Source organism: Drosophila yakuba, chromosome 3L, assembly GCF_016746365.2.
Source record: "Drosophila yakuba strain Tai18E2 chromosome 3L, Prin_Dyak_Tai18E2_2.1, whole genome shotgun sequence".
NCBI lineage: Eukaryota > Metazoa > Arthropoda > Insecta > Diptera > Drosophilidae > Drosophila > Drosophila yakuba.
The window spans coordinates 5,524,133-5,538,747 of NC_052529.2; the positions used below are offsets into that span (position 1 = coordinate 5,524,133).

Here is a 14,615-nt window from a genome sequence, read left to right on the forward strand (position 1 = left end):
CGGAGAGGGCTATTAGCCACCCACTTGGAGGTGGACGCAGTGCGTTCCGATATTGGTAGTTATTGCGTTATTGGAGATTTTCCCATCGGGATATTTATTGCTTTGGCATGCATGTGGAACAGCTGCGACAAACATGCATATTAGCCAGGCCCTCCGAATCCTCCTGCTCTTGGTTTTGCTCCTGCTACTGCTCCTGCTCATGGTTCTGGCTTTCTGGTTCGAACCCTCCTCCTCTCCGGCCGTAACTGATTGTGCCATTCAGCGAAGGTCTTAATTTCGATTGGACGTCGCTTTTGCTTTGCCATTCCTGCCGGCTAGAAGTGTGCTTTTTTTATGCTTCGCTTTTGCATTGCTTTGCTTTGCTTTGCACCACTCTGCGTTTTCCTGACTGCCTGCCTGCCTGCCTGCCAATTTGTCACGCAACCAGACGTCCTTAAGAGCAGTCACTCATATTGGTTATTGGCCATTGGAAGGTCCTGGGATTGGGAAATTGGGAGAGCTGTGAAGCTCCAGCTCCTGTGTTTAGTATTTATGCCATTAGCACTTGCACTTTGACGAATTTGATTGCCCAACGGGCTCTAATCCGGTGTCTCCTCTTTCCTCTTTCTGCATTTTTGCCCACAGCTACGCCGGACGAACCGAGCTGCCGGACAATCTGAAGGTCCTGTTCCGCACGGTGGCGATGATGGTGCCGGACTACGCCATGATTGGCGAGATCACTCTGTACTCCAACGGATTCGATATGGCCAGGAATCTCTCGCAGAAGATTGTCCAGGCCTACAAGCTGTGCTCCGAGCAGCTGTCCTCGCAGTCTCACTACGATTACGGTGAGTTACAAGTTCCAGGAAAAACTCTAAAAATATATAGAAGATTTTTTAAATAATTTTAATTTAGAGTGCAAAATTGCCGAAGTAGTAGAAATTCGAATATTGATTTTTCTCCCTCAAATTAAAACTTTATTTCTCTGTGTTTCGGAAACTCCGCTGAAGCATAAAATCTACATATCATGTAGCTGGTTTTATACATGACCTGGTCAGAGGGCAAGGTTGTCGCTCCACCTGGCTAATAAGGCGCAAAAGTAGTCAACAACATGTGTTTTTTTTTTGTGCCATCCATGCAGCTCATCTTTGTGGGAGTTCGGTATGGTTTTCTAAAAGAGAGAATGGTGGGGATACAACTTTCCGGATGTCTCATGTCCTGCGTGCGTGTCTCCTTCTCAGCATTTTTCGTGCATCCTTTTGCTCGCTTGTTTCAAGGCAAAGATATTGCTCCTTTTACGACGTAACATGTCATATGACATTACAACATGTCTGTGTTTGCCACTCCGTCCGGACTTCCCAGCATGCGTGTGCATCTTTGTGCATCTTTGTGCATCCTTTGCCGGCCGCTGGCTGCAATTGCAGGAAGGCAGCTGTGTGCAAGTTTATGTGCAAAGTACATTTGATCAGTATCTTATTTTGAGTTTAAATTGAAAAACTTTCTTGCAAGTTTGCTGCGCTTTTGTGTTGCATGTGTGAGAGACAAATGGCACATAGACACACACATTGTATTTGCCGCTCTGCCAAGTAATAATAAAAACTATTTGTACATTTAGTTGCCCTCCCACAAGAAGCCCCCATCTTCCCCTTCCTCACGCCTCACCATTCCTGTCCAGCTGTTTTTGCAACGTTGCGAAAGTTTAGCATTTCCCTGGCGCTATAATGATGAGGCCAGGATGCGCAGGCAATGGCTTTCGGATGGAGCAGGACTCCAGGTATTGCAACTCGCCATCGGGAGGGGAATCGCCGAATGCCTCAACCTACTCACTTCTTCTCGCCAAAGGGAAGTTATGCGCTCGCATAACTGTCAAGCTAATGCGGCAAAACCTCCAATTTCCCACGCCGCTACCTTTCTCACATCCCTATACCTTACCCATGATACAGTACAACCTAAAAGTAACTAACTAGCTGATTAAATGATACATATTTTAGATAGCAAGTCTGCAGGCATATCTATCAGCTGGTTCCTTATCTACGATGTAACATTATGTTCTAAGCTTTACAACCATACTTCTTATTTAGTTCCCTAACGATGCCTCACTGTACCTTTATTTGCCAGGAATGCGCGCCGTAAAGTCCGTTCTGTTGGCCTCCGCCTCGCTGCGACGGCTTTATGCTGACCTGCCGGAGCCGGAGATTGTCCTGCGCGCCATTGTGGATGTCAATTTGCCAAAATTCCTGGAGCAGGACATCTCCCTCTTCATCGGCATCTACATGGATCTATTCCCCGGCGTTGAGCTGCCAATGGTAAGCAAAATTACACTCATCGATTTGAATCAATTGACATTCTTCAGGTGTAATGACCTGCAAGCGCCGTCAATTAGTTCGATAATGGTTTATTAATTAATGAAAACCAAAACGGATTTTATACCGAGTAGCGGGTATTATTACGAAAAATATTAAATATTTTTCTTGCTAAGTTCATTTGCTTCTTTGTGGCACCTTATAGGCATCTTATACATTCTCATACATCATTTATTAACTGCCCGCATACCATTTTCCACTGTTCATATTTTATTTACGCCGGATAGCCGCAACGTGGCGACATACTCAAGTGGCTGCACATCAACCTGGCGGATCGGAATCTGCAGGCGACGCCATGGTATTTGGAGAAAATTCTGCAGATATACGAGATGCTGCTCGTGCGTCACGGCCTGATGATAGTGGGTGGCTCCATGGGCGGCAAGACCACCGCCTACCAGGTGAGTATCCATGGCTCAGAAACACATCATGCTCCATACCTATTAATTTCGCCGTCCAGCCAATTAAATGGCCTGGAATTAATGAGTTAACAAACGACTTAATCTGCACAGGGATAAATTAATTGCACCATTTTTTTTCTTATGTAGTATATATTAAAATACTTGTTTTGAGAAAAAATTCTATTAATCATCGTTAAAAATAATAATTCCTCGCTCAGGTTTTAGCGCAGACGTTGCGAAATGTGTCCAACGATGAGGAGGCGACATTGAAGGAGTTCCCGGTCACGTTCCGCATCATCAATCCCAAGGCCATAACCATGGGCCAACTTTACGGCCGCTTCGATCCGGTTTCCCATGAGTGGTACGACGGAGTCCTGGCCAAGACCTTCAGGGAACAGGTGCAAGGACCCAAAGGGGAGAGGGCATGGGTGATGTTCGATGGACCCGTGGATGCGGTGTGGATCGAGAATCTGAACACCGTGCTGGACGACAACAAGAAGTTGTGCCTGATGTCCGGCGAGATTATGCAGATGACCAAGCTGATGAACATGATGTTCGAGCCCGCGGACTTGGAGCAGGCATCGCCGGCCACAGTGTCGCGCTGCGGTATGATCTACATGGAGCCATCGCAACTCGGGTGGCGGGCGCTCCACAAGAGCTTCACCAATGTACTGGTGAACAAGGTGGGTCTAAGTGAGATCTATATGACGCTGTTCGAGGACATGACGGAGTGGCTGGTGCCGGCGGCCTTGGAATTCCTGCCACAGTGCAAGCAAATGCTGGAATTGTCACCAATCTATCAGTACCAGACCTTCTCGCGGTTCTTCCTGCACTTCCTCGAGAAGCACAAGCAGTTCAATCAGGCCTGGTTCCAGCAAATGTTCCTCTTCTGCTTCGCCTGGGCCTACTGTTCGGCTCTCACGGGCCAGGGTCAGAAGACCTTCGATGCACTGCTGCGCAAGGTGATCTATGGCTCCAATGAGAACTACCCGAAACCCAAGTACTTCTCGCTGAATCGCGGTCAAATGTTCCCCGAGAAATTGCTCTTCTTGGACTACCGCTTCGATGAAGCTGAAAACTGGTGGACCTGGCAGAAGAGCGACGACAGCGCCGGCACCACGGCCAACTTCCCGGAGAATGCCCAGATCAGTGAGCTCATTGTGCCCACCAAGGAAACGGGCTACATATCCTACTGGCAGGACTTTTGCATCTCCAAGTCATACGCCATGTTGGTCGTCGGACCAACAGGAACGGGAAAGAGTGCCATCATCACCAGCAATCTGCTGGCCATGCCCAAGTTCGCCAACCTGGTCAATGTCATCAACTTCTCGGCTCGAACCTCGGCGCAAATGGTGCAGGACACCATCATGAGCAAGTTGGACAGGCGGCGCAAAGGAGTTTTTGGACCCGCACTCGGAAAGAAGGTGATTAAGGCGAACAATCGATAATGATAATTACTTACATTCTCATTGAATATTCCCAATTAAAGTGCACTGTTTTCTGTGATGATGTGGCCATGCCAGCGAAGGATACTTATGGCTCGCAGGCTCCACTGGAGCTCCTTCGCACTTGGCTGGATCATGGTTATTGGTCGGACCTTGTGGACACCACCAAAATCGAGCTGGTGGACATGGTAGGTGGTGTTGCCAGTGGTGTTGCCAGTTGACAACTTATTCCGCCCATAAACTGGCCATAAGTTATCTGTAAAGTTTTCATCTTTGCCCTCCTGCCTTCCCCCCCCACTGCATCTATGAACTCCAATCGCTGGACAGACTCTGATGTGCGCCATGGGCACTTTGGGTGGCAGTAACTTCATTTTTCCGCGTCTCTATCGCCACATGTTCGTGGTGGCCGTCGATTCCTTTGAGGACTCAACCATCGTTCGCATATTCACAACGATTGGTGATTGGCATTTTTCCAAGGGCTATCCGGAAAAGGTGGCTCTGCTATCCCGGGTACGTATATTTTCCTCGTGGTCCCAAACAACGAAATGTATGGAGAGAAAATGCTTTTGAATTTAAATGGGATTTCTATCTTACACATATAAAATGTTTTCAGTTAAATTCAAATTTAAATACTTATTCTTCTTTAGTTTCACTGAAGAGTAAAATTAATATTTAAAAAATTTTACGTTGCAACCATATCTTTATGGTATCAACTAAATGCTTAAAGAGATTTAAAATAACTCAATTTTAGTCAAAATTTTAAATTTTGATGTACAGAAATTTAAATTTAAATTCATATATGGGGCCAATTTGCATTCGTGTAAAAGGCGAACCAAAACAGCCACTGGAGGATGATTGTCTGGTCAGCGGAGTCAATGGTCCATCCCAGTGTCGTCTGCCGTGCTTGGCACGCATCCAAGCGTTGGGGACATAATAAAATTAAAATGGCTTATTTTATGGCTCCATTTCCACAAAACTTCGACTGCCGCCGCGCTCTCTTGCATTTTCATTTTCATTTTCGTTTGTGTTTGGGCTTTTTATTGCACCTGGCCGTGAGTAAGTGTTATCCTTTCGCAGGGCTTATCTGAGGCTATGGTCAGTGTGTACCGCGATGCGATTCGCAGCTTCCTGCCCACGCCAGCCAAGTCGCACTACTCCTTCTCCCTGCGGGACATCACCCGCGTCTTCCAGGGCATCGTGATGGTGCCCCCCAAGCGGATGCCCGATCCCGAGAAGCTGGGTCGCCTCTGGGCCCATGAGACATATCGCGTATTTTACGACCGGTCAGTATAGATGATTTCCTCAGATAAGTATATTACATTGCTACTTGTTTTTTTTTTTTTGGTTTTTCAGTTTGGTGGACCAGCAGGACCGAGATCGTCTGCTCCTGATGGCCGTGGATGCCTGCAAGTCCAATCTGCGTTTTCCCTTGGAACAGGCATTTGGCGAACGCATCGAACCGGGCGAAAAGCTGACTGACAACGATCTACGCAATCTCTTCTATGGCAATTACATGGAACCGGATGCGGAGCCGAAGTTTTACGATGAGGGCGATACATACGAGAAGCTGGAGAAACTGATGAAGTACTACCTCAGGGAGTACAACTCCTTCTCGAGTACGCCAATGGACTTGGTCATGTTCCGATTTGCCATCGAACATGTGAGCAGGTAGGTGTGGGAAATTTTACTGATAATTTTTTAAATTGAATAATGTATGGTATTTTTCTAGAGTTTCCCGTGTGCTGCAGATGCCGCGTGGCAACATCCTGATGGTGGGCATGGGAGGATCTGGACGTAGGAGTTCCGCGCGCCTGGCCGCCTACATAGCGGACTGCCGGCTGATGACGGTGCAGGTGTCCAAGAGCTACACCCTCACGGATTGGCGCGATGACCTCAAAAAGATACTAATGTCGGCCAGCTTCAATCTGAACCACACCGTGTTCCTCTTCTCCGACGCACAGGTGAGTTAACTTGGTAACCAATGCCAATACTCGTAAAAACACCGATCGATTAGTGGGCTGATGTGGATATGCAAATCCAACAGAATGGCGTTTTAATAAGGTTGTAAATAGCCTCGTAATCAAAAGGCGGCCTGGGCAGGGAACAATAAACCCATAAAGTCTTGACTACGATTCTCTAACTTCTTGGTAATCTGGGTATGTAAATTGCTAAATTGAAATTAATTCGAATACTCTTGAAAATTAAGCAGAGATTAGTGGCAGGGATCTGTTGTTGGGGGCAAAATTTTGTCGAACGAGTGCCGGGGCAATTAAATTTGGCTCGAATGGGCTTTCAATACGGAAGCAGCTCTCATTGTTTTGCCAGAATTTGCATTTATAATTAGGTTAATTGTTGAACTAACTTGATTATTGCTCGGTAATTTGCATAGGCAGCGGCTCAAATTATGGCAAATCAAGAGCACATGAGTGGGCTTCAGAAAATTGGCAGCGGAACAAAGGCGGCGTGTGGTGTCGCACCTCAGCCCATAATAAATGTTGGTCAATAAATTAGCATGGCCAAAATCCAAATTCAATCGATACTACTATATGTGCCAGACAATATGCACGTGTTTACACATTGTTATTAAACATTATAATGCTACGTGTTCACCAAATGCGCCTTTTGTCTACCGACTCCATTTGACCATGAAGCGTGACCAAAAGTGGAGATCCATAAGAAGCCATTTGACCGGATTAAAATTGCCTTAATTCTGTTTGGCACAAACTCTGATATGCCGAAACTCAATCGGCTTGGTTGTTTTTGCTCCCTGCATTTTCGTCTTTGTTCGATGAAAACTTTTCGAAGCATTAGAATGTTTTTGGAATCCTTGGGCCATCCAATCAATGATTTATCTTCCCCTGTAGTCTTCTGTCTGGGCCAACAAAGCCCCATGCTGATATTAATTAACAATTACACCAAAATGACCAACGGGGAGCTGTCTCCTACTGCTTATTCCTACCTGCAGTACCGATTCCTGTGCTGGGAGTCCTGAGTCCTGGCACAAGGCCACTTAGGCGAATGCAAAATGCATGTCCCAGGATCTATGGGTAAAAGGGCTGCTGGCTCCCTCTATGGCTACATAAAAATGCATTTGGCCAGCAGAATAGCTCAACTTCAGTCTAAAACCCCCCCCCCAAACCACCAATGCGATGGGGGTTGCCAACTTCGAATCCACTTCAACTGCAACTCGAACTGCAGCCAGATTTGCATTGCACAATTGTGAATTCTCAGTTTCTGATTCTCTGTTTCTCCCTGCGGTCGATTGAAGGCAACAGATGAAGGCTACGTGGAGGATATCAATGGCATACTTAATACCGGTGATTTGCCCAATCTCTATCAGCTGGAGGACAAGGCAACCATTATGGAGAATATGGCAAATGTAGCCAAACAATTGGTGAGTGCGAAGAGAAAGAGTGAGTGCTGTCGACCAGCAAGCAAAAACTGGCCAAATCGAGCGTTAACAGTGATGGAGATTTGGTTGCTAAAAAAATTTAAAAAAAACTATTAAAATATATTTTATTTATTTTCAATATTTTACAAAGCGTAAATCAATCAATTAAGTTTTTCACAAAGCTGTTAAGTAAAAGGTAGCCAAATTTCGCAGCACTGAAGCTCCGAAAGGTAAATGCGTCTCTACCATAAACCAAAATGAAACTCCCAAAACCCTTCCACAAACGGACATGACTGGTAACTAACCCCACATGATTCACCGCAGGGCAAGATTTTGGACACCCTGCCCAGCGAGGTGTACGCCTACTACATTGACCGCATCCGGGAACAGCTCCACATCGCACTGGCCTTCTCGCCCATCGGGGATTCCTTCAAGGAGCGCATCCGTGTGTATCCTTCGCTGATCAACTGCTGCACCATCGATTGGTATATGCCCTGGCCGGAGGAGGCCTTGTCCCGCGTGGGAGTTTACTTTGTCAGTTCGATGAACCTGAATCGACCGCATGGCGAGGAGACACAGGAGCCGGCCCAGGTCAAGGATGCCGCAGATCCTGACCAGGAGGAGGTGCGTCGCGAAACGGTTGGTGGCGATCGGGAGCTGACCCAATTGGAGTTGGACCTGGTCGACTGCGTCATGTACTTCCATCAGTCTGTGGTGGATGCCAGTGAAAAGTGCTTTCTGGAGCTGAATCGGCGAAACTATGTGACGCCATCTGCCTATTTGGAGTTGCTGAAGGCATTCCGAACATTCTACTCTCGAAAGCTGGACGAGATCACCCGGCTGAGAGATCGCTATACCACAGGCTTGGAGAAGCTCGACTTTGCCGCAGGTCAGGTGGGTGAAATGCAGACAAATCTGTACGATTTGCAGCCCAAGTTGAAAGTGCTGTCGGAGGAAACGGATCGCATAATGGTGAATATCGAACGGGAGACGGCAGAGGCGGAGAAAAAGAAGGAAGTGGTGGGTGCGGATGAGGCGGCGGCCAATGAAGCCGCTGCTGCAGCTCAGGCCATTAAGGATGACTGTGAAACCGACCTGGCCGAGGCCATTCCCGCCATGGAGGCCGCCTTGGAGGCTCTGAACACCCTGAAGCCAGCTGATATTTTCATAGTGAAGTCCATGAAGAACCCGCCCTATGGCGTCAAGTTGACCATGGAGGCTGTGTGCGTGATCAGGGGCATCAAGCCGGATCGAAAGCCAGATCCAAGTGGCCACATGGTGGAGGACTACTGGGGTCCCTCTATGCGCATGCTCAGTGACATGAAGTTCTTGGATTCCTTGAAAACCTTCGACAAGGATAACATTCCACCGCCTATTATCAAGAGGATCAGGGAGAAGTACATAGCAGATCGTGACTTTGTGCCCGAGAAGATCAAGGCTGCTTCGATGGCCTGCGAGGGCATTTGCCGCTGGGTGCGTGCCATGGATGTATACGACAAGGTGGCCAGGATCGTGATGCCCAAGAAGGCTGCCTTGGCCGAGGCTGAGGGTGAGCTTTCCCAGCAGATGGAGAAGCTTAATGCCAAGCGGGCGGAGCTGCAGGTTATTCTGGATAAGCTGCAGAAGCTCAACGACTTCTTTGCGGAAAAGTCGCGGGAAAAGAAGAGATTGGAGGATGAGATTGACAACTGCGAGAAAAAGTTGAACAGGTGAGTCGTAGCTTAGGAGTTCTAGGCTTAGAGTTTTCAAATAATATATATTCCATTTCCATCCAGAGCTGAAAAGCTGTTGGGTGGACTTGGAGGCGAGAAGACCCGCTGGTCGGAGGCGGCGAAGAATCTGCACGAATCCATTAGCAACATTGTGGGCGATGTCCTGCTGGCCGGTGGTTGCACTGCTTACTTGGGCTATTTCACAACGGAGGTAAGTGGGTTTGGGTTTTGGTTATTTCTTTTGAGCATACGTATGTTCCCGTCCAGCGATGACAGGTAATGGTTCTGTCAACGTCCTCAGTTCTCCGTTCTCCAGCTTCTTTCCATAAAGGCTTTTAATATGCATGAGCACGTGACATTGATTTTTCCTTTCGTGTTTCTTTTCGCTTTTCCTTTGTGATGTTCTTTTTTTTCAAATTGACCGACAGGGCATTTTCGTAACATATTTAGCTAAAACCTGAACACTTTGTTTCTAGTACCGTGCAAATATCCTGGACGACTGGAACGCCCTGTGCAAGCGCAAGCACATTCCGAGCAGTGAAACCTTCTCACTGGCCACCACCTTGGGTCATCCGATGACCATTCGAGCTTGGTCACTGGCTGGCTTGCCGGCGGATAACTTTTCGGTGGAGAATGGCATCATAGTGACCAACTCGAGTCGCTACTCGCTGCTCATCGATCCGCAGGGTAAGTTGTTGTAATGTTATCAATCCTTCGGGTATCAAGTTCCTTATGCCTGACAGTGCAAGCCAACAAATGGATCAAGAACATGGAGAAGAATAACGACCTCAAGGTGATCAAGCAGAGTGATGCCAACTATATGCAGGTGCTGGAGTTGGCCATCACCTTTGGCCAGCCAGTGCTCATCGAGAATGTGGGTGAGTATTAGGTAGGAACCCATCCATTACCACTAGCCACAATGCTATGCCATTCTTCTCCCGGGACTGCAGGTGAAAAGCTCGACTCGAATTTGACGCCCATTCTGGAGAAGAACGTCATCAAGCACAAGGGCGGTCTGTTTATCAAGAGCGGCGACCAAATGATAGAATACAATCCCAACTTTCGTCTATACATAACGACCTGTCTCCGCAATCCGCGTTATCCGCCGGAAGTGATGGTTATGGTAAGTTGTCCCCCAAAAAAAAGAAAGAAAAAGAAGAAATGAAGAGTGGGATAATGGGAGCTCCTGCTTCAGCTCCATCTCCAGCTCCACCTACATCTCCAGTCTCCAGTCTGCAGTCTGCGGCAATGATGACGTTAGTTGTGTAATAAAACGACCAACTTAAATTGATATTTGGAGGATGCGATGCAGCGGCAGCAGGCGCTGGGAATATGCAAATTTTCGTTGGCATTGACGATGATAGGGATGAGGATGTGGTTGTGGATGGGGATGTGGATGTGGATGTGGATGTGCGAGAGCGGAATGGTGATGTACGTGCGAGGTGGCTGCATAACTAGCAGTCGAAGCCCCTCCATTGAGGACATCTATCCCAATGCCTCGTCCTCTCCATTGTGCCCAACCCGCTCCTCCGTCGACGTGTTTATAAAATTTTTCCAGCTTTTCGCTCCTGCTGCCGTTTGCCATCGCTTTTTATGCTGCAACTGTTGTCAGCAGTTTTCCTTTTAACCATCTCTATTTTAGCCAACCATCCTTTCCTCAAACGCCCACACAATTTTTGCTTCATTTTTTTTTTTTTTTTTTTGTTGGCACATTGTGTGTTTATTTTGAGTTTTCCTTCCATTTTACGTGCCACTCTCGGTGTGGCAAGGCTCCACCATGCAGCAACCAGCAACCACTAACCCTCACCCACCACCATCAACACCACCATTGATCCTGTACTGCCTTCTCCATTTTGTCTCCTCTGTTTAGGTAACAGTATTAAATTTCATGATAACGGAACAGGGATTACGCGAACAATTGCTGGCGATTGTGGTGGCTCACGAGCGTCCCGATTTGCAAGAGAAGAAGGAACAATTGATTATTGAGTCCGCAAGGAATCGTGATGCATTGTACACCATCGAATCGAAGATATTAGAGGTAAGGCTCTTGGCTGATTCTGCTCGTCCTGCTGATTCTGCTCCTTCTGCTCCTTTGGCTCATCCTGGTCTCTTTGCCACTGCTGTTGGCATAATAAATGTTTTTATTCCCTCGCATGCTCTTTGAGCAGCAACTGCTCCTGCTCCTGCTCCTGCTCCTGGTTGGGCAGTTTCCATTCCAATCCGCTGGCCATGCTCAGCAGATTCAATTAGAGCCGGACTAGCAATTTATGCTTTTGTGCCTGGCCAATGACAATTCAATTAACTGGAAGCAGGATGCTTAAATCGCAAATATACTGAATGCTGAGATCATAACTTGCAATAGTTAAATAAAACACATTCAAATGTTATGCTAAAGCGAATCAATTGCGATCATTTAAATCTTCTAGTTATCCCTATTTGTTTAACTTATAACACCATTCCTTGCCAGGTTCTTTCCACCTCAGAGGGCAATGTGCTGGAAGACGAGAACGCCATCAATATCCTTTCGTCCAGTAAAATTCTATCGGAGGACATTCAGGAGAAACAGGTGATCGCCGTGGCCACTGAAATAGAGATCGATGCCGCCCGGCAGCAATACATTCCTGTGTCCAAGCACTCGGCCATCCTGTTCTTCTGCATCAGCGAGTTGGCTAATGTCGATCCCATGTACCAGTACTCCCTATCCTGGTTCCTCAATCTCTTCGTCAACACGATCCTGAAGGCGCCGAAATCCGATCAATTGAGCGAGCGCTTGAAAAACCTCAATGACTACTTCACCAAGTCCATCTACATGAATGTGTGTCGCTCCCTTTTCGAGAAGGATAAGCTGGTCATCTCATTGGTCATGTGCCTGGGCATCCTGGTGTCGCAGGGTCGCGTGGAGAAGGCAGCATTGCTCTTCTTCCTCACGGGAGGCATTGGATACAAGAGTATTCCCCCGAATCCTTTGGGATCCTGGCTGCCCGATAAGTCCTGGGCTTCTGTCTGCAAGGCTGCGGACCTGGAGGGGTAAATATATACTGCATATAATATAATAAATCTTCCTTAATTTCCTGAAACCCAACCCCCTTTTTGCGCAACAGCCTCAAGAACCTGCCGCAGATGATGGAAACGCACGCGGATGAGTGGCACAACTTCTACGACGCCAGCAATCCCGACCAGCTGCAGTTGCCGGCACCAACCAACACGGTGAACGACATGTACTTCCTGATCGTCATCAAGGCTCTGCGTCCGGACAAGGTGGTGCCAGCCGTGCGGGTAAGTTGAGCCGCGTCCGTAGCCAAAAGCCCAAGGTTCCCGGGGGGCACGGCGTGCACATTTAATATCCCCCACGATTTTGTCAGGCTTTCATTACGCGCAACCTGGACCGCTCGTTTGTGGAGCCGCCACCCTTCGATTTGGCTGCCTCGTTCGCGGATAGCTCGCCGAAAATTCCGCTGGTGTTCCTGCTCTCGGCCGGATCGGATCCCATGGCCAGTCTCTTCATGTTCGCCAAACAACGCAACATGTACGACAAGTAAGTTAATTAACGAGAGTGGCTCATATTTCCGTGTCCGTGTCCATGGGTGGGATGATGATGCCGATGCCGCTGCCGCTGCCGATGGTGAAGCTGCCGGTGGTGCTGGTTGTGGAGGTGGCGGTGGCTTGTTTTCGATTAAGCGCGACATGTGCGCCTTGTCGATATGTGGCCTCCGCCTCCGCCTCCTCCTCATCCGTGCATACCCATCTGGGCTTCATCCAGCACTTTAAAGAACTTTATGCTAAGCACATGCCGTCCCAAAACAGATTGAAAACCATCTCACTGGGTCAGGGACAGGGTCCGCGAGCGGAGAAGATGATTATGGAGGCCGCCCGACATGGCCAGTGGGTGGTGCTGCAGAACTGTCACGTCGCCATCAGCTGGATGGGCGACCTGGAGAGGATTTGCAACGACACCACCTTGACGGATGGTGCCAACCATGACTATCGCCTGTGGTGCACCTCCTATCCCAGTGCCGTCTTCCCCGTCTCCGTGCTGCAGAACTCCGTCAAGATGACGAACGAACCGCCCAAGGGGCTCAGGGCTAACATGCATCGCTCCTTCACCTCCGATCCGCTGATGCGGGATAAGTTCTTCACCAATGCCTTCCTATTCTCGGACAGCGCCAACAAGTGCTGGCTGAGGGGCGTCTTTGCTCTCGTATTCTTCCATGCCGTCGTCCAGGAGAGACGAGAGTTTGGTCCCCTGGGCTGGAACATTCCCTACGAGTTCAACGAGTCGGATTTGAAGTGAGTAGTTTTCTATAACTGAAATATTCCTGTTATAAATATAAATCTCTGCAGAATTTCCCTGCTGCAGCTGAAGATGTTCATCAACCAAAGTCAGAGTATTCCCTTCCGCGGCCACGTGTATTTGACGGGAGAGTGCAACTATGGAGGTCGAGTTACGGACGACAAGGATCGTCGTTTGATATTATCTCTGCTGAACATGATTTATAACCAAAATACCATCGAAGAGGATAAGTTCGTTAACCAACTCGGAATAAGTTGAGTAATGCTAACATATTTATTTATACAGCTATGCCCTGTCCCAATCCGGAAACTATCGGGTGCCCGTGAGTCCCACTCGCTTGAATTCCATAGAGTATGTGTCCAGTTTCCCATTGAGTCCACATCCCGAGGTCTACGGACTGCATGAAAATGCGGATATTAACCGCAACGTCAAGGAAACCAATGCCGTAGGTCAACTTTATAACTAATATTATTAATATTATTTTTTTGACAAAAAATAGCATTTAACTTTTTTGGCAAAAAATAGCATTTAACTTTTTTGACAAAAAATACCATTTAACTTTTTTGACAGCTCATCAGTGGCGTTTTGCTGACCCAGACCGACTTGATGGCCTCCGTGAAGGCGAGTTCCTCTGGCGGCGCCAAGGCTGATCCGGCCATAGCCATCTGCAAGGAGGTATTGAGGCAACTGCCGGATGAGTTCAACATTGACGAGGTATCCAAGACGTATCCCGTGATCTACACCAATTCGATGAACACCGTGCTGCGTCAGGAGCTGATTCGCTTCAATCGCCTGCTCTCCTATATCCGAAAGAGTCTGGTCAATGTGGGCAAGGCCGTGGTGGGTCAGATTGCCATGATTCCCGAGCTGGAGCGAACACACGCCTCGATGGTCATTGGCAAGCTGCCGGCGGACTGGCTGAAGAAAAGCTATCCGTCGCTTAAGCCATTGGGCAGCTACGTGAGCGACCTTCTGGCCCGGTGAGTTCTCCAGTTCTCCAGCCTTTTGGTGCAGTCATGTTCAGTGCACCGAGAAA

The 14,615-nt window shown here is 48.0% G+C and overlaps 1 protein-coding gene across 2 annotated transcripts in view; it reads left to right on the forward strand.

Annotated features, from left to right (window-relative positions):
• Nucleotides 1-14,615, forward strand: part of LOC6533020 (dynein axonemal heavy chain 3) — a 34,785-nt gene that overhangs the window by 18,317 nt on the left and 1,853 nt on the right. For both annotated transcript variants that reach the window (XM_039374225.2, XM_002093719.3), the window contains exons 28-50: nucleotides 625-827; nucleotides 2,098-2,285; nucleotides 2,570-2,740; nucleotides 2,959-4,164; nucleotides 4,230-4,373; nucleotides 4,513-4,695; nucleotides 5,263-5,468; nucleotides 5,539-5,853; nucleotides 5,915-6,146; nucleotides 7,454-7,579; nucleotides 7,901-9,285; nucleotides 9,352-9,499; nucleotides 9,765-9,975; nucleotides 10,032-10,166; nucleotides 10,239-10,411; nucleotides 11,159-11,326; nucleotides 11,756-12,315; nucleotides 12,390-12,564; nucleotides 12,651-12,823; nucleotides 13,093-13,575; nucleotides 13,630-13,809; nucleotides 13,865-14,024; nucleotides 14,150-14,559. In XM_039374225.2, the coding sequence (XP_039230159.1) occupies nucleotides 625-827; nucleotides 2,098-2,285; nucleotides 2,570-2,740; nucleotides 2,959-4,164; nucleotides 4,230-4,373; nucleotides 4,513-4,695; nucleotides 5,263-5,468; nucleotides 5,539-5,853; nucleotides 5,915-6,146; nucleotides 7,454-7,579; nucleotides 7,901-9,285; nucleotides 9,352-9,499; nucleotides 9,765-9,975; nucleotides 10,032-10,166; nucleotides 10,239-10,411; nucleotides 11,159-11,326; nucleotides 11,756-12,315; nucleotides 12,390-12,564; nucleotides 12,651-12,823; nucleotides 13,093-13,575; nucleotides 13,630-13,809; nucleotides 13,865-14,024; nucleotides 14,150-14,559 (7,335 nt within the window). The remainder of the gene's footprint in view (nucleotides 1-624; nucleotides 828-2,097; nucleotides 2,286-2,569; nucleotides 2,741-2,958; nucleotides 4,165-4,229; nucleotides 4,374-4,512; nucleotides 4,696-5,262; nucleotides 5,469-5,538; nucleotides 5,854-5,914; nucleotides 6,147-7,453; nucleotides 7,580-7,900; nucleotides 9,286-9,351; nucleotides 9,500-9,764; nucleotides 9,976-10,031; nucleotides 10,167-10,238; nucleotides 10,412-11,158; nucleotides 11,327-11,755; nucleotides 12,316-12,389; nucleotides 12,565-12,650; nucleotides 12,824-13,092; nucleotides 13,576-13,629; nucleotides 13,810-13,864; nucleotides 14,025-14,149; nucleotides 14,560-14,615) is intronic.